The sequence below is a fragment of the Sinocyclocheilus grahami genome, unplaced genomic scaffold (genome assembly GCF_001515645.1).
Source record: "Sinocyclocheilus grahami isolate Dianchi unplaced genomic scaffold, SAMN03320097.WGS_v1.1 scaffold302.1, whole genome shotgun sequence".
In the NCBI taxonomy this organism is placed as follows: domain Eukaryota; kingdom Metazoa; phylum Chordata; class Actinopteri; order Cypriniformes; family Cyprinidae; genus Sinocyclocheilus; species Sinocyclocheilus grahami.
In genome coordinates, this window is record NW_015505481.1 from 1156362 (window position 1) to 1174948 (window position 18587).

The 18587-nt window shown below is 37.0% G+C and overlaps 1 protein-coding gene, 1 long non-coding RNA gene and 1 other non-coding gene across 6 annotated transcripts in view; 1 reads left to right on the forward strand and 2 right to left on the reverse strand.

Moving 5' to 3' along the window:
- The window catches only part of LOC107601261 (polycomb protein suz12-A-like), a 17211-nt gene extending 13378 nt beyond the window's left edge, over nt 1-3833 (reverse strand). For 2 of the 4 annotated variants that reach the window (XM_016293381.1, XM_016293382.1), the window contains exons 1-9: nt 3146-3833; nt 2517-2563; nt 2306-2370; nt 2026-2094; nt 1890-1939; nt 1708-1793; nt 637-856; nt 429-531; nt 211-316 (exon numbers count right to left, since the gene is read on the reverse strand). In XM_016293381.1, the coding sequence (XP_016148867.1) occupies nt 211-316; nt 429-531; nt 637-856; nt 1708-1793; nt 1890-1939; nt 2026-2094; nt 2306-2370; nt 2517-2563; nt 3146-3320 (921 nt within the window). In that variant the 5' untranslated portion in view covers nt 3321-3833. The remainder of the gene's footprint in view (nt 1-210; nt 317-428; nt 532-636; nt 857-1707; nt 1794-1889; nt 1940-2025; nt 2095-2305; nt 2371-2516; nt 2564-3145) is intronic. The other 2 variants (XM_016293379.1, XM_016293380.1) reach the window with 2 other exon arrangements.
- A 1243-nt stretch (nt 3834-5076) lies between these two features.
- On the forward strand, nt 5077-5148 carry trnat-cgu (transfer RNA threonine (anticodon CGU)). Its single transcript has one exon. It is a non-coding gene; the product is annotated as a tRNA-Thr (tRNA).
- A 3602-nt stretch (nt 5149-8750) lies between these two features.
- Nucleotides 8751-18587, reverse strand: part of LOC107601263 (uncharacterized) — an 18255-nt gene continuing 8418 nt past the window's right edge. Inside the window, exon 3 of the long non-coding RNA XR_001610904.1 lies at nt 8751-9559. This is a non-coding gene — a long non-coding RNA (uncharacterized lncRNA). The remainder of the gene's footprint in view (nt 9560-18587) is intronic.

The following is an 18587-nucleotide window of genomic DNA, read 5'->3' on the forward strand; positions in this document are numbered from 1 at the left end:
TATATATATATATATATATATATATATATACACACACACACACATCTTGCTACGTGTAATGCGTTAGGCTAACCGAGACTTGTCATTTGCACATATATTGTTGCTCTTTTGTTAGTTTTGACTGCTTTTATTGTCCTCATTTGTAAGTCGCTTTGGATAAAAGTGTCTGCTAAATTACTAAATAAATAAAACACAAGGCCTACAACTGACCTTCCCATCTAGTATGGTTTCCCACGTTGCCCTTTTCTTGCCTACAGGACTCTCCTCTATCTCTTGCATGGAGACTTCATACTCACCATCCAAAAGCTGGAGGCGTCTGTTGAAAGAACACACACAAAAAAAAAAAATATTCACAGTCTTAAACCAGGCAAGCAAACAAAAAGCAACTGAACACTACAAGAACAAGCAATTTAACATAGAACATTTACCTATTTTTATCAAAAACTGTCATTTGCGCCACAAATATAGTTTCTCTATCATCCTGATTAGAGCAGTATCTCTTCTTCCTGTTAGACAGCTCTTCCATAACATCTGAGAAGAAAACAACTTCTTGGTAAAAAGGCCTCATCAAACTGCGAAACTCGCTTTGAGGTGCAAAACTATCATAAGCTATTTTAAAATCTCTGAAGCTCATACTGGTATCTCTGGTGGTCACGCCGTTGTGCTCTCTCCCCCCTGGACGAGACACTCGGAACAGAAGGGAGTAGGACTTCACCATGTGGCCGTTACTGGGTTCAAACTCTTGGCTGGGCACGATCAGTGTGGGGAAAGCTCCCAGCTTGGTCTGACTGCTGTCTGGGTTCAGAGGCACCTGCTTTTTACCTGTTGGCACTTGCTTTACTGGACAACTTACATCCTAGAAAAACAGAAATGAAACATGAGTTCAAAGCACCTGTTAGCTTAGAAGCCATATATATATTGTAGTGTACTACTAAAAGTTGACTGATGTTTACAAATTGAAACTTTTTAGCCCTTATGTAGTCCCATTAGTGAAATCTCTGTAAATTTGGGGGCTAAAAAAGGTCCTTGTCTATTGTCTACAGCGCAGAGCTTCAAACCAAGCAGCTTCAGTGTGGTGAATGTGTGTGATCAACTTAAACCCACTGCAAAATCTATGTGGGGAAATCTCTCAGTTTACATGGATTCCTATAGAAATGACTGGATTTTGCCCATGAAAATTTGTTGAACAGTATGTGTGACTGCACCTTTTCTCTTCTGGGATCAAAAATCTTGACTGATAAATCTTGAAAATGCTGCACTATGCTGAATCAAGTCCAATCAAATGCTCTTAAAACATACATGTCAATACAAGACTCAAAACTTTGCTTGTCAAGCGATTTCATTGAGTTTTTAAGTTGTGCAAGTTGGCAAGCATAAACACTAATTAAAAATTAACCTACAGTACAGACAGATATGGCCACGTATACTGTATCAAGACAAGGACAAGGTTTTTTTGATTGCGGAAGCTTGTTTTGTGGGGGAAAAGGGTCAATGTAAAGCTGATGATACACGGGGCAACTTTTTGAGCAATGTTGCTGTCAACGGGCAACCAGGTGAGACACTATCTAACCAATCTAAAATATCCAGATAGAAATGTATCATCTCTTCTCAATGGGAAAGTGCTCAAGCAAAATTGCTCAAAACGTTGCCCCATGTATCATCAGCCTGAGATATTTTCGCCATGAATTTTTATGACAAAGTTTTTACCTTTCTCTTCTTGTGGCAGACCTTGACAAGTAGCACTTCCACCGATACAGAGTTTTCTTCATTCTCTGAGTTCTGCAACGGCTTCTCTGATACATTGAACAACAAATCAGAATCACTAAGCGATCAGAGAACATTATTTGTGCACGCTAACAAGAGTGTACATAAACCTAATGTTAGCTTACCAGTTTTATGAAAGAATCCAGTAAAAGTGAGCTGCAGGTTTGACGCCATGCTGCAAGGCAAAACTGGAGTTAAAACTTCTGCAGTCATGTTCAGAAGATGAGCGAGCGAAATAAATCTAGATCAAGAACATCTTACTTGTGAGATTCCTGATCCACTTTCGACTTCTCTGCTTTGAATAGCAGGTCATTCACGCTAAAGCATTTTCTGAAATAACAGATGCCAACAAACGTTCGATAAATCATTGAGATGTGAAACTCTCCTTCAATTTATCCAACTACAACTGAAGTACACCAGTCAGTTGCAGTGCATTTGTCAACATGCAAATTTTCTCACTATGAGGCCTGCACAAGGAAATGGAAGGTGTGGCTTTTTGACAAACAAAGAGATTAAGACAAGGTGCATGCAATCGTTTTACCTTTTTGAATTTGTTCTTGAGTTTCTGTGGGACATATATGTAAGAGATCTGTGCAGGAAGATTGGCTAAAAGAACAGAAAAAAAAGAAAAGATCAACCAGTTAAGTCTATTGTTGTGGCAGCCATGTAGAGTTAAGCTCGCCGGGTTTCCACAAAAGTTCACGTATAAATGAGAACGGCATGACATTCCGTCATGATTGTGGTCTACTTACTGCTATAAGATTCCTTGTGCGAAGAAAACGGTATATTTGAGTTGGTTCTGTGAACAGAAATGCAGAGGTATCATGTACACCGATGTTGCCAGACTTGGACTCATGCCATGTAAATAACCAAAGAAACCAACACATTTTTTTCACGCCAGCATCTACAAAATTAACCCTATTTTTTTGTACAAATGTCAGTCACTCTTACACAAGAATCAAGGTGGCAGTTTGGCAAGTCTTAGCTAGTGTAGAGAAACTGCAAGTGAGGTTTTCAAGGTTTCTGTGTTGTTCATGACTGTTGCCCATTGCCCAAGTCCCCAATGTCATTTTAAAATACATAAAAGCACCATAAAGCACGTGCCAGCTCTTCATGCACGTGTCTACTTTTCATATAGGATGTGGCCTAGACAACTAATACGTGTCTAAATCCCTCTATAGTGAACAAACCACGACATAACGTCTTTTAACGTGAATTATCTGGCTTTTTAAAGCATTTAGCGAACTACTGGACACAATTTCCGGGCTAGTATTGTTGTTTAGCCCTCAAGCTAAGACCATGGGTGGTAAAGCAATCGGATACGGTTAAGCATGCGAAAAACAGCAATTTATTTATAAAGCTGGATTCACAAGCAACTTACTCTCGAAGGCTTGCAGGAAGAGTTCGTGGTCGGTTTGGACCTGCTCCATCTTGGGTCGCTTGACTGAAGTCATCACAACACCGGACGATACGTGCGCTCCTCCATTAGCCGCTTTGCTCGCGCCGCTGTTGGCATAAAAACCGTTTCCACCAGATCCGTGCTTTTGTGGAGCCATCCTAATATAGCGTTGGCGGTCGAATGAGACGTTTGAGACGGAGCTCCGGTGGATTCAGCCGAGTCCTGGGCCCAAACAAAGGGAGAGCAGCCGAGACCGGTTCGCCCCCTCAACAAAGTAGCAGTTAACATAAACGCGCCGGCACTTCAGTTTGTTTTACAGACCGGATGGAATTCGCGACAACACAAATGTAACGTGAACTTACGTGAAGACGTAGAAAGAACGCAACGACGTCTCATCCGCGTGAAGAGCCGAGCGCGTCGCGAGCTCTTATCGGATCAGATGTACTGTGGATTCCACGCGACACTGAGAGCTAAGAAGTGCGTGAAGATTAGCGGTCCGTTTACGAGAGTATCCCCGCTGTGTATTTATCAAGAATATAAGAGTAAGCCCACAAGCTTTGTGCCCTGTGAGAAACAGCCTCAAGTCGAAGTGCTGTGAATATTACCCGCCCTCCGTCTTGAATGTAGTCCACACAGCTGATAAAACCTCGAGTTTGGACATTGCATTCAAGTTTGGTAGAGAGTGCGCAGAGGGCTTCCATTTCGCTTATTATATTTTCGCGGGACATTCGTTTTTTGTTGTTGTTGTTGTTTTTAAATAGACACTGCGGCCAGAAAAAGCTCAGGGTGTGTGAAATAAATGCCGAGCCCCTAGCTGTACGACATATTTATCTGTAGACATACTATTTAAGTTGTTTTTGAAAAAGTTATCAGACGTTTTGTTTGCTGATTGTCATTATTTTAAATTAGACAAAATAAACCCAGTAGTTTGTTTAGGGCCTATCGTTATATATATATATATATATATATATATATATATATATATAATTTAATATTACATAAATGTTTTTGTAATCATTTAGTTCACTTTAATAAACGTCCATTAATTCGTAACAATCATGCATTGCTTTAGAAAACGATTTTGAAACGCTGTGCTTCTCATTGCAGTTCATGACTTTCCTTTTTTAATCTGATCAAACGTTTAACTCAATTGTGTGGACAGACATAGACTATCTTTTGAAATTTGATAGTAAATGCCAAACCAAACTATTATCCATTCTCGAAACCAAACATATTATTATCATTATATTGCATAATATACTTGTTTTCTTCCCCATAAAAAGTGTTAACTGTTACAGATGTTTATTTCACTGGAGACTCCCATCGCTTGAGTACGCGGTAACAAGTTATGAAAACCAAGAACATTTAGGGAATCTACAACAAATGTTTATTGCATCGTGTCCGTCTACCTTTGATGACTATTTAGCGCGTAGCTCAAATAGACCGATGTATGTTTCGGCTATTAGTGAAATACTATGGAGAGATAACCGTATGGTTATTATAAAATAATGGGAGACGCATACAATACATACAGAATACAGATATAAAGACCCGGGAAATATTCTTGCTGGAACTGTACTTTAAAAAGTACCAATGGTGACGCGCATTTTGCGAACGTTTATTGTGTCATGTGGGAGACGCATTTGTTGCACTTTTAATTTGATTTGTTGTGATTTGAATTGGACACATCCGGGAAACCTCTGGGCTAACGTCTACCGGATGTGTCCAATTTAGCAGAGGGAATAAAAAGACTCGGCGCGTTTGATCGCTTCTATAATATGTTTAAAAAAGAGGCATGGGCTCACGCGAGAGATTTAATAAACGGAAAAACTATAAAACCAATTGTTAAATCGAGATGTTTTTTTCAGCCGACATTACACCAAATTAGGTAATTTACCCTATGTTGGCCATTGGGCGCGGTGGCCAAGTGGTAAGGCGTCGGTCTCGTAAACCGAAGATCGCGGGTTCGAACCCCGTCCGTGCCTCGATCGATGGAAGAAGCATGCTTTTGCAGAAAAGCTCTTTAAATAAACAAACAAACGAAAGCACATACAAATACTCTTGTTTCTTGTAATGATTACACGAGCAGGTTTCATTTTATCAGAAGAAAACAGAACGCTTGTTGGCATCAGGGACCTAGCCAGAGCACAGACTTTAATCCAATTTAATATACCTAAGGTATAACCTGAACACTGCAGTCTGTCTATACATGCACTCCGTGTAAGTTTGAAATGCCAGACTGAATACTATGTATAACTATGTATAGGTGCATCTCAATAAATTAGAATGTCGTGGAAAAGTTCATTTATTGTGTTATTTTAGTCACATTTGTAGAAAACAACACATCCTCATGAATATCGGCAGACATTGTTGGAGTTAAGCAGCAGTTTTCCTCATCATAGCTCTGTATTCACAGATGGATCCAAAGCAGAGACTCGAGTATCGGCAGCAGCAATAACTGGAGACCAATGTCTTGTCGTGGTGTACGAATCTCAGGACAGAGTGCTATCCTCAGCTGAAGCTCGTGCTCTGCTACTGTCTTTGGAAAATATAGAAAATGGACAAGAACGAAATCTTTTAATTTTCATGCAAAATCCTGCCTTCAAGCACTTGAAAATGTAAAGATTGTTCATCCCATAATTATAACGATTTTAGCCAAAGCAGGCTGTTTACACAAGAGAAACTTCAGTATTTTCTTCTGCTGGATTCTAGGTCGTATGGGTTATTCTGGCAACGAGAAAACGAATATCACTGCAAAAGAAGCACTCAACCTGAATATTTCAGAGTGTCAGATTCCTTTCTGTGATGTCAAACTTGTGATAAACTCTTTTATAATATGCTATAATATAATATAATAAGCTATATGAAATAAATAGTTTAAGAAAAATATTTTTTTACTCATTTTAAATCTAGGTATGAAGTTGTTTTTACAAGGTGTCTTTTAGGTCATACAAGACTTACACATGGATATTTATTAAAAGATGAATAACCACCATCATGCCTTACTTGCCAAACAAAAATGACTGTAAAGCATATTTTATTAGATTGTAGGCCTACTGTTTTTAATGTAAATAGACAACGGTTTTATTCAGAGGTGTGTTTAACTGATTTATTTTCAAATGTGTCACCTGAACGTATTTTAGAATTTGTCTGAATTTGAAATATCTTTTTATAACTTTTTGTTAATTGTATACCTAGTGTAATTTATTCTCAGATCCCCATGAAAACAGCCCTGATGCTGGCATTGGCGTTAAAAAGTGAATGAATGAAAAGCTGTGTTATTTTAGTATTGTTTTGAGGACAGCAAAATATTTAATTGGGAAAGTTTAAATATAAATATAAGAATGTAAATCGGTGTGTAATCGGTGTGTATTACGCATGTATCCACAAGATGACGCTGGCGCACCTAATTAAAACATATCTGGGCTCAGTGCGCAGCTAATAAGCCTTGCCAGTGAATATTCTACGACTCAACATTATAAAACCGTAAAGGTTCGAATCAAACAACGCAACTGCTGTTTTTCTGTGGGACTTTAATATGTTTGCCACATTAAAGAAATGAACTGGATGACTAAGCACGCAGACATTTCGCATTTAATAATAATAAGAATTCATTACATTTATATAGCGCTTTTCTAGGCACTCAAAGCGCTTTACATTGTTAGGGGGTATCTCCTCATCCACCACCAGTGTGCAGCATCCACCTAGGTAAGACATAAATGCGCACCCAGCAATACACTTTCTAGCTGCTGTGCCCTAAACCAAAGACAAGTAGGTGAGTGTGACACATTCATAAATGCATGTGCTACCTAGAATGCCATTTTGGGGAGGGCCTGCGTGAGGACTGCGCGAGAGATGAGCTCCGCGCGCTGCTGCGGCTGCGGCTGCGGCTGTCTCATGGCACGCGTTGGTGTGCAGAGTCCAGGTAAATCCTTTAAGACGGCGGCGGTGGTGACAGTCATGACTACGCTCCCGACGAGTGAACTTGAATACATTTGGGCGCATCCGAGAAAAAATAAACTCGCATATCTTCTCAGAAGAAATTTACACGCAGGCTTTAGCGAAGACTGCATCTTTATTCCATTCCTGTGACAGCAATCGGAACCAGAATTGGACCGTAAGCTCGCCAAACTTTTCTACAATCAAAACAGTGGACGTAAATCAAATACAAGCTGGGTTGATACAGCTCTCAAACAATGGAAGTCAAGCAGAGGTAAATTAATCTATTGCTGCTAGTTGTTGATAAGAAAATACATCAATATGTGCTTCTACATTCCTGCTGAAGTATTTATTTAGATGTTTTTAGGGTAATTTTTGATTTATGTTATTTGGCTTGATGTTAACATGTTCTATGTAGGAATGAAACAAGCCAAATAAGTATATTAAAGTACAGTTTAGTGAAATTGCGTAGTTTTAGGGTTATTCATTATAAAATAAAGACAACAATGAATGTATAGTAATAAATGTTGTATATTTGGGGTTAAAGACATTAATGTGTTAGAGGTTGGGTCTTTGCGGGCAAGGTGAGTAGTTAAATTTACTCTCAACTGGCCTACAAAGTCCCAGTTTCTGGCTCATGTAATCATCCTCACTTATTTCTGTCTGAATGGATATATTATAATACGCACATAGATAATAATAAAAAATATTTAGCTGTTCTGTAGGGGGGAAACATTAGAATGAGAAGGAACTCAGTTTTGCTTGTAAGTTTTGCTTATAAGTAATGAAATACTAATTGCAATACAGTATTTTACATAACTTAGTAAAATAATTATCCAAAGTAGTTTGCTGAAGGCGTTCCGTCAAGGATTCTCTATGCAATATCCCACTGTTAGAAGTTCTGAACTTATTAAAGATCATATATTTTAAACTGCAGCTCGTTTCTGACTGAGCACATTATCTATTTTAGTGTGATTTGTTGAACTTGCGCACTTAGGCCTATCAAGCTGGAATTAGAATTGAGTATTTCCTATCATTTCACAAACATTTCTGTAGCTCAGGATGGTAATATTGAAAGGACCCTCACGCTGTGTAATGGGCATGTTTGTAGTGCATGTATAAACACAGAAATACCAATCCGAATAGGAAAGAATCCTGCTCCGAAATGCACTGAACTCATTCGCCTCTCTCAGCTACCCACTTAAATCCCAAAGCAAACCCCTTGTTTTATAAGGGCAATTTATAAACCCCTGGCATGCACGCTTGAGGGGAGGAGGGAGGCTAAAATTCCCCTCACTCTCTTCTTAATTTAAACTTTTCACTTGTTGGACGGCTGACAAACAGGGTCTCGCTCATTTCCAGCCGTCAGAAGCAAGGAAGCGATACAGCAGCCACATGTCTGCGCTTCCCCAGGGGAGGGAAAGGGTGTCCAGCTCTCACCAACACCCAGCCGCCGGATTGAAAGCCGGCTCCATGCTGTTGAAATGTGAGTCTAGGAAGAGGACCCAATAGGCAGCAAGAAAAATGAGGGACTTTTAGGGGCAGCTGTGTTTTATTAACCCAGTCATAATGCCCCTAAAAATCCTTATTGCTCTTGCAATTTTCAGCGTCCCTACATGGACAGACATGACCGAGCAGGGCTTAATGCACATGCACGCTCTAATATAACAGAACGCATACGGAGAATAAGAGAGCCTTATTGTGAAATGCTTTTCAGACCCTCCTTTTCAAATGCAGGTTCCTAATTTAGCTGTTTAGATTTGTGGTCTTGTCAAAAGAATTGTCAAAAGATCTTGTGTAACTTAATGCGAAACACACTATATGTGATTTATGTTAATAAGCGGTTGAGTAAATACACTCTTTCCTTTCATTGATGCAATGTACGTTTGCTCTTTCAAACCAGCTCTTTCCAAAGACGTGACTTCATTCTGCTCTGAAACGGACTGTTTTTTGTCACGTCCACGAGTCAATGTCAGCCTTGTGAACACTGAATGAAGTTCCCCTGCTTGAGGTTATGTTTTTTTCAGAGTTTGTCAGGAGACCTCTGAGACAAAGTTGTGTTGTCAAATATCAATATCAGTCCCAAAACTTTCTAGTAAGTCGTCCGGTTCTTCTGGACATGATTGTATTACCCTGTAGGCGTTCTTAGCTTGAGCTTGGCCAGTCAGAGCAAAACCTGAGCCTGCTTCATCATGATCACAGCAGATTCTCTCCCTTATTATAATGTCACATGGAAATCACACAGTGAAACTCAATGAACGGTCTGTATTGTCCCGCATTTTGGTGAGGGGCAGGTAATAGCCTGCACAGAGGCTGAGAGAAAAAGTGACTCAGCTCGAAGAGGGTGCATAAGGCTGTAAGCCTGTGGAATCTCGAGCTGCTCTTTGAGATCAATTTGCACTTCGCTACTATCACAGCACGCTGGAAATGGTGCGTTTCCCTCCGGCCAGGACGTCCCTGTGCAAAAATAAGCCAAAGAGAAAGGCATGGCTATTAAAGACAATGAAAGATATTAAAGCAATATTTCAGACACTTTACATATTGAAATATATATTATATACTGTGTACAATATGTATTATCTACTCTGCTGTTCAAGAGTTTGGGCTCAATACTTTTTTTTTATTATTAAATTAATACTTTCTTTCAGCAAGGAAACAATAGCTTGATAAAAAGTGACAAAGACATTTATAATGTTACAGAAGATTTCTATTTAAAAATGTTGTTCTTTTGAACTTTCTATTTATCAAATCATCTTAAAAACAGTATTTCAGAAACATTAAGCAGCACAACTGTTTTTTTATCATTGGTAATAATAACTGTTTCTTGAGCTGCACATGAGCATATTACAGTAATATTACAGTTTTCTGAAGGATCATGTGACACCAAAGACTGATGGCTGCTGAAAATTCAGCTTTGCCATCACAGAAATACATTTTAAAATATTAAAATAAAATAAAAAATGTAATTATATTTCCCAATATTGTTGTTTTACTGTATATTTGATCAAATAAATACAGCCTTGGTGAGCATGAGAGACGTCTTTCAAAAACATCTATCAAAACATCCTCCCGACCACAAACTTTTAAATGACAGTGTAACATTTTGCTCATTCAACTGGCTGGCTTTATGTCTGTCAATTAATGTAAAATGTTAAGCAAATGAATTGCACAATATGCTGATTAATTACCTGCTTCCAATATTTGATGAGAAAGAAAAAACAATAGATAATTCAATAAATTTGCACAAGTAAAGCACTAAATGACATTACAAAAATTGGCAATAAAGTCAGTATATTGTCTGTTCATATCACTACATAGCATAGCATATGTTCACAGCAACTCATTTGTTTAATTGTTTGTTTATGTACACAGGCAGACTGTTATGCCGTGTCTCGCTCCATTAGCGCTGTGAGCAAAAGAAAAAGAAACAACTAATACAAAAACTAATTGGTATTTAAAAAGAAATTGTACATCTCTAGAGGGAATCAAAGATCACAAACATTTGAATAACAGTGTGCAAACAGAACTGAGTTTTGACATTTTGGAGAAATGCTGGGGAGGGTATCCCAGAATTTTAGGGCAGTGATGCTGAAGTTACTATACTGCCCATGGAGGACAATGGAAGCATTCTGGGCTGCAGAGTTCAGGACAAATGAACTATTCAAACAGTTTAATGAGTAAGAGGTTAGAAGAGAGTTACAGTAATCTAGGTGCAAGGTCAAAAAAGTATGCTTAACAATTTCGGTAACTTTGAAGCATAAGTGAAGGACAAATAAAGGTTTGGTGGTGCAGGTGAGAAAACTTGATGAGGTGCTTAATATGGAATTTAAATCAAAATGACAAGTCAAAAATCACACCCAGGTTACATACATGTGAAGTCTTCACCTGAACATCACAGAGATGTAGTATTTCGGTTGTGTCATTGTTTAATTTGAAAGAAATGGAAGCCATCCACACGTTTGGATTAAAGCTGATGTGGTATCACACATTGCCTCTGTGACTGTAGTATGTGATATTGATCAAGCTAACAGGAGTATGTCTTCATAGAAAGTGATGACATGCTTGTGGTTTTATAATGCACCCAAACTCAGATTTCACACACACATATATGAATCACACTCTCATTTTTTACAAACAAACGCACATAATGACGACGAGTGAAAACTTGTTGAACGATCCCAAATGCTCATGAATAGCGTGTGTGTGTGATTCAGCAGCTGTGTGTTGTTGAGGAGTGAAGAGTCAGTGGTCTGTGACTGGGTGGAGAAGAGTACTACAACAGATCTGGTGACTCAGCACAGACACACCTCCTAAGCCACACTGACTCACAAGCACAATGAGCAATTTGTTTATCTGGAAACCGTTAGATATTAATGCTTTACAGTTTGTTCACGTCCGTTCATGGACAGATTTATTTCATTAGTTTAGTTCTATCATGACAACTTTTAGCATGGTAATGAATATGACAATGTTAATGTATTTGGTCTCGGCGGAATAGATCTCCTATGCTGCTGCTGTTAGTTATTGCTGTTGTTGTAGATTATTGCTGCTGCAGCAAAGCAAGTACAGGAACAAGCCGATAGGGTGCTGTGAGTATTTAAGACATACTGCTGCTGCACAAGTAGCATATATAACCTGTAGCAGATCCATACAGGTGGAGCTGCGTATGCAACATGAACCAATCAGCTTGTGCCAAATAGTTTAACACTGTGAATATCGTCAGTTTGTGTTAACGACCCATCAGCCTGCACCATCTAGTTTCATGACAGAACTTGGCATTTATTTGTTACTGCTGGTTACTCGTAATAATTGTATGTGGTGCTATATATAGAGGGAGAGAGAGATATATAAGTGTTATTATTGTTAATTAAAACTAAAACATTAAAACATTTTCTAAATAAAATAAAATAAACTTTAACTGAAATATTTTTAGTTATTTTATGTCAGCTAGTTGCCACATAAAATTTATCATTTTCATTTAAGTACTAAATGAACTAAAAATGAATAAATTAAAATTGATAGAAATTACATAGACATATTTTTGTTAAGACAAAAACTAATAAAAATGGCCAAAATATTTTTTTTACCAAAACGTTAAAATTAAAGTGAAATAAAATCTGATTCAAAATATTAACAAAACTATAATAATATATCAATAATACAAAAATAGCTCTGAACAATAAACAGTTAAAACATATAACATGTAAAACATATAACACTAGCGTTCTGTTTTCTCTTTCTCTTCTGTCGACTTGTTTTCTTTTTATTTATTGAAAAATGACCCTGAAAAAATGATTGCTTCTATTGACCTCATTTGTAAGTCGCTTTGGATAAAAGTGTCTGCTAAATGGTTAAATAAATATATATATATATTTATATATATTAGGAATGCACCGATGTATCGGCCGCCGATATTTATCGGCCGATCTTTCATCAATTTACAACCATCGGCATATCAATAACAAACTATATATAAAACCGATGGTTTATTAATTAACTGCGTGAAGGAACTGAGCTGTATAATGTCTGTTGCATAATCCTAGCGCTGCTGTCTACACTTTAATGCTAATCAAGTAACAAAAGACAAAAGATCGAACAATATTCTTGACTAAATGAGTTTTGTAACTTTCATAAGTGTAGCGGACCTCATCTGAATGATGACCAAAACTTTACTGATGTTTTATTAAGGTTATTGCGTCCTTTTTCACTCCAAAAAAATCACCATAAGAGCTCAACAAAACACAGCACGAGAAGTGCACATTAAACTCTCTCTCTCAGTTGCATTATCATCAACATACAGCGAATTACACTAAACACTTATTACAACTAACAGTAAACCAATATGTACAGATCTCATGCCTTTTCGGGGGGTGCTTAATAAACGGACAAACTTTAAATCCAAAAAACTGCCTGCTTTCATTACCCATATAGCTCCTGCTCCGTAGACTAGAAAACCCATAAAAATAAGAGTCCCGCCTTAGTAAAGGAGATATCGTACATATTTAAACTTACAAAAAATATTTAAATATATACAAAAACAAATTAGAAGATTAATCATAATAAAGTCTGTTACAATAAAGAAGGATTAATATGTATTTAATTTATACAGTGAAGTGTTATTTTACATTTGTTTACTTTATTTCTGTACCTGAAAACTGTTAAACCTACCTAAAAAGCACTGTTTATTTAATATGTATCTTTGTTCTGTTGTATTTATGTAGGCCTGCTGAATGTTAAATGGATCCAATCGATGTTCATTAGAAATTATTTGATGATGCAGCAATAAAACTGCTAGTATAATTTAATGCAGGTGTTTTTGAACTTTGCTGATTTAAAACATGATCAAAATACTATCTATTTTGATGCCAAAATTTCAAATAAGAGAGGAAGTGACAAATATCGGTATCGGAATCGGCCAATAAATGTTTGTTAAAATCGGTATCGGCCCCAAAGAATCCTATCGGTGCATCCCAAATATATATATATATATAAGATGTTTAAAAAGTGGTGGGTATTTTTTGGTCTTTGGTCATGTCTTATCTCGCCTAGAGCACCGAGTGAGCCAGGACTGCAAAAATAGGTGCATGACGATCCTGACTTAAAATTAAGCCAGTATTTTAACAGAACACAGAATTTCAGCCTCTCATTTGTTCAAAGTGTTGTTTCTGGTGCCTGCTACAGACACAAAATTATTTTTCTTCTCCGCAGCAGGAAGAGGCCTCAGGCCTGTAGGCACCATCCAGCTCCAACTGAGTAAACTACATAAAAGCTAACCACAATCAAAGTACTTCTTTTCAATTTTGCGTTTACATACTGTAGTAGTTTCACCCGGGTGTAACTGTCTAATTGTTGGCTCTATATATATTTATATAGTGTGCTCATGTGTGCGGCTGTATACATACATATTCCTAGAAGCATTATTAATGCCAAACAAACGTAACCAAGATACACAGTCTCTATTAAGCCTCTGCTGGATGGAATAAGGACAGGGAATGCCAGAATAAATCATACACCTCGTGATTAAAATGATTCGCAAACATGCCCTGTGGTCTGTTAGACCTCTGCCAAAACTTTATGCGAACAGTGAGAGATTTGCCAGGAGAAACGAAAGATCCTATCAAATATAAGAAACAAGATGAGTAGAGGTGAAGAAATCTGCTTTTGTTAAAGTGAAAAATGAGAGAGGCAACAGTGCTGAGATAGAAAAAGAGAAAGCAGCAGTAGAAAGATATCACAGAAAATGAAGTGGTGTGCAGGAACAGACATTATATATACGATATAGTCCTATAGTGAACACGATACAAATGACACGTTCAGACGTACCCAGCCAGCAGTCTTCAGCCTTGTGGTGTGCTCTACCACCAAATTTATTTTTAGTTTGAGGCAAACAATTTTCTCTGCATGTCTGTCAGGGGGAAAAAAATAGACTTTTAAAAAAACAGACAAAACATCTTTTATTCAAATTACATTTGCTTTATGTGGACACAGTCTGTCATCTGGCATGAATATGTCCTGTGATACCTGGACTCTACTTTCAAGTTTTTTCCTGTTTGGCACGCAAATAGAGACGACGGGTCAGATAAAAACGTCATGATGAAATCAAATCAGTTTAGGAAGTTTTGAAAATGATTGTGGCATAGAGTGCGGATGAATTTATGCAAAAATTGGACTTCTTGTTTATAAAAGGGAAACTGATGAATTTATACAAGGGACAAATTAGTTTGAAAACATTATTTATAAAAACTTATTGTCTAATTCCATGGCATGATTTTCTCTGGGTACAGGCCTTTTACCAACGGCTCAATTGATCAAAAATGGACAACACAACTTCCTAAAAACTGCATTTTCAAATCCCTAATGTGGTTGTAACAATTTAAATGATATGCAATATGAGCAGTCATAAACAGAGTAAGAACCGACTGTGTGGTAAAGTCTGTCTATTGCCAATCCAAATGGGCAGCCAAAAGCCTTTTACAGTGGGTACGGAAAGTATTCAGACCCCCTTAAATTTTTTACTCTTTGTTATATTGCAGCCATTTGCTAAAATCATTCAAGTTAATTTTTTTCCCTCATTAATGTACACACAGCACCCCATATTGACATAAAAACACAGAATTGTTGACATTTTTGCAGATTTATTAAAAAAGAAAAACTGAAATATCACATGGTCCTAAGTATTCAGTATTTTGCTGTGACACTCATATATTTAACTCAGGTGCTGTCCATTTCTTCTGATCATCCTTGAGATCGTTCTACACCTTCATTTGAGTCCAGCTGTGTTTGATTATACTGATTGGACTTGATTAGGAAAACCACACACCTGTCTATATAAGACCTTACAACTCACAGTGCATGTCAGAGCAAATGAGAATCATGAAGTCAAAGGAACTGCCTGAAGAGCTCAGAAACAGAATTGTGGCAAGGCACAGATCTGGCAAAGGTTACAAAAAAATTAACAAAGAGTGAAAAATTTAAGGGGGTCTGAATACTTTCCGTACCCACTGTAATATCCCAGACAGGACTGGCAAAATATAAATTCCTTTTGTCAATTTTATAAGACAGATCCTTTTTTTAAATATGTAATTTCAGTCATTTTATATACCAATAATTTAACTTGCATTACATGTAATCAACATAATTGTGCATTACCATAATTTCATAAAAGTATATTAACAATTTCTCTCTTATTATTATTTTTTTATTCTGTAAAGCTGTTTTTTGTATAGGGAAAACCACTATTCAAATAAAATGGAAAATTATACAGGTTATTAAAAACTATTAAAATGAAAAGTTGGCTTGACAAAAAAAATATCTGCTTTTATGCATAATAGTTACAAATTAGTGTAGCTTGATAGTTTATATACAACCCTAAAGGAGGTCAGTAAGAAAGAAGATACCTGCATGTAAAAAATTCAGAGAGTCAGCAAGCCATAGGTTTCCTGTGAAATAGTGATTAAAAGATTTATGAAAGTTAATGCCTGTAAGTCAAATATCTTGGTCCTTTTTTGACCACAGCAGTGCCATAGTTCAAGATAAAGCACTTTTTAATGCCACTTTGCTAAATTCTCTGCAAGTAAATGGTCATTATAATAACATAAAAAGGAGGGGCATAATTTCAGCTGCTTTTCTGGTGTCATCCCAAAATAAATGATAAATGGTACAACAATTTGTAATAAATGTTTTTGCTTGCTGATATCCCTTGGATTTGCTGAGACAGTTGCATGCATAAATATTTATTTCAGAATCAGCAAATTTCAACAGACAGGTGCGTTGCATTTATTTAATCTGAGGCAGATGTTTTATTATCAAACTCTATGATGAGACTAAGAATGTTGTTCTGTCTGCTGAGAAGTGTCTGTTTGGGTTTGGACTTTTACTTCTTTGCATTATTTTATTGTATGCGTTTTAATTTGTGTTAAACAAAAACTGAAAATATATATTTATATTTAACAAAAATGTTTACTCCATTGCAATGAATGATGCTTGCACTAAATGCCAAACAATGTGCATTTTCACAGCTTGAATCAGTGCCAGAAAGGTTTAACTTGCTAAGACATTTTAAAAATACAGGGATCACTATGTTTATCATGTCCACAATGCTTGAACCAAGTATAAATCAAGTTTTCTAGCTAAAACCATGCTCTTCCACATTTGGCACAGGATTACTGTTCCATGTAGTTCACCCTGCATTTCAGTGTACACAACTGACAGCTTAAAAACAAGAGGAACAAAATAAAGGGGCCGTTTACCCTTCCTTAACATCATATTTAATGAGTCTAGCCTCGTTGTAAACAGTATTTTTTTCTGAAAATATAAATGTAAAATGCCTCTCAAGCATGTACAGCAAGAGCTCTTAGTTAGTGCATTTGTATGCATTTGTGAGCCACGGGCCACAAGAAATTGGAGTGTTTACTTACGGTGACTACTTACTGAGTATTATCATGAACATAATGAGCTAGACTGTTTTAAAAGCCTTTGAAACAATGTTACTCAGAAAACAGGATACATGTTTAACTCATTCGAAATACTTCTGCTTAATGTTACACTGTCAGATATGCAAAATAAATCTATCGTATCTCTTGCTCTGGCTACTGTGTATAGACCACTAGGGCCGTATACAGATTTCCTAAAAGAATTTGCAGATTTCCTCTCAGACATATTGGTTACTGTTGATAAAGTGCTAATTGTCGGAGATTTTAACATTCACCTTGATAATACAAATGATGCATTAGGACTTGCATTTACTGACCTAATAAACTCTTTTGGAGTCAAGCAAAACGTCACCGGGCCCACTCATCGTTTTAATCATACGCTAGATTTAATGATATCGCATGGAATTGATCTTACTGATATAGATATCGTACCTCAAAGTGATGATGTTACTGACCATTTCCTTGTATCGTGCATGCTGCATATTACTGATATTAACTATATGGCTCCGCGTTATCGTCCGGGCAGAACTTTTGTTCCAGCCACCAAAGATAGATTCACAAATAACCTGCCTGATTTATCTCAACTGCTCTGTGTACCCATAAATATACATGAACTAGACGAAATTACTAGCAACATGAGCACTATCTTCCCTAATACATTAGAAGCTGTTGCACCCATCCAATTGAAAGAGGTTAGAGAAAAATGTACTGCGCCATGGTACAACAGTAATAACCATTCTCTCAAGAAAGAAACTCGTAGTCTTGAGCGCAAATGGAGAAAAACTAACTTGGAAGTTTTAAGAATTGCGTGGAAAAACAGTATGTCCAGCTATAGACAGGCTCTAAAAGCTGCCAGGGCCGAGCATATCCACAAACTCATAGAAAATAACCAAAACAATCCAAGGTTTTTATTTAGCACAGTGGCTAGATTAATAAATAACCAGACGCCACCCGATCTAAATATTCCCTCACAGTTTAATAGTAATGACTTTATGAATTTCTTCACTGATAAAATAGATAACATCAGAAATACAATAGCAAATGTAGATTCAACAGTGTCTAATACTTCAGCTTCATTCTTCGCACCCAAAGATAAACTGCAGTGCTTTACAACTATAGGACAGGAAGAGCTAAATAAACTTATCACTGCATCTAAACCAACAACATGCCTGTTAGATCCTGTGCCCACTAAATTACTGAAAGAGTTGTTACCTGTAGCAGAAGAACCACTTCTCAATATTATTAACTCGTCGTTGTCTTTAGGACACATCCAAAAACAGACCAGATGAAACTTCTAAATTATCTAAGCTAGCAGAGTGTGTTAAAAATGTAAAGATTGGATGAACAATAATTTTCTCCTATTAATTTCGGATAAGACAGAGATATTACTTAATGGACCAAAAAACAGTACACAGAATCTCTTGGATTACAATTTTCAACTAGACAGATGTACTGTTACTTCCTCTACAGTCAAAAATCTGGGTGTTATATTAGACAGCAACTTGTCTTTTGAAAATCATATTTCCCATGTTACAAAAACAGCATTCTTCCAT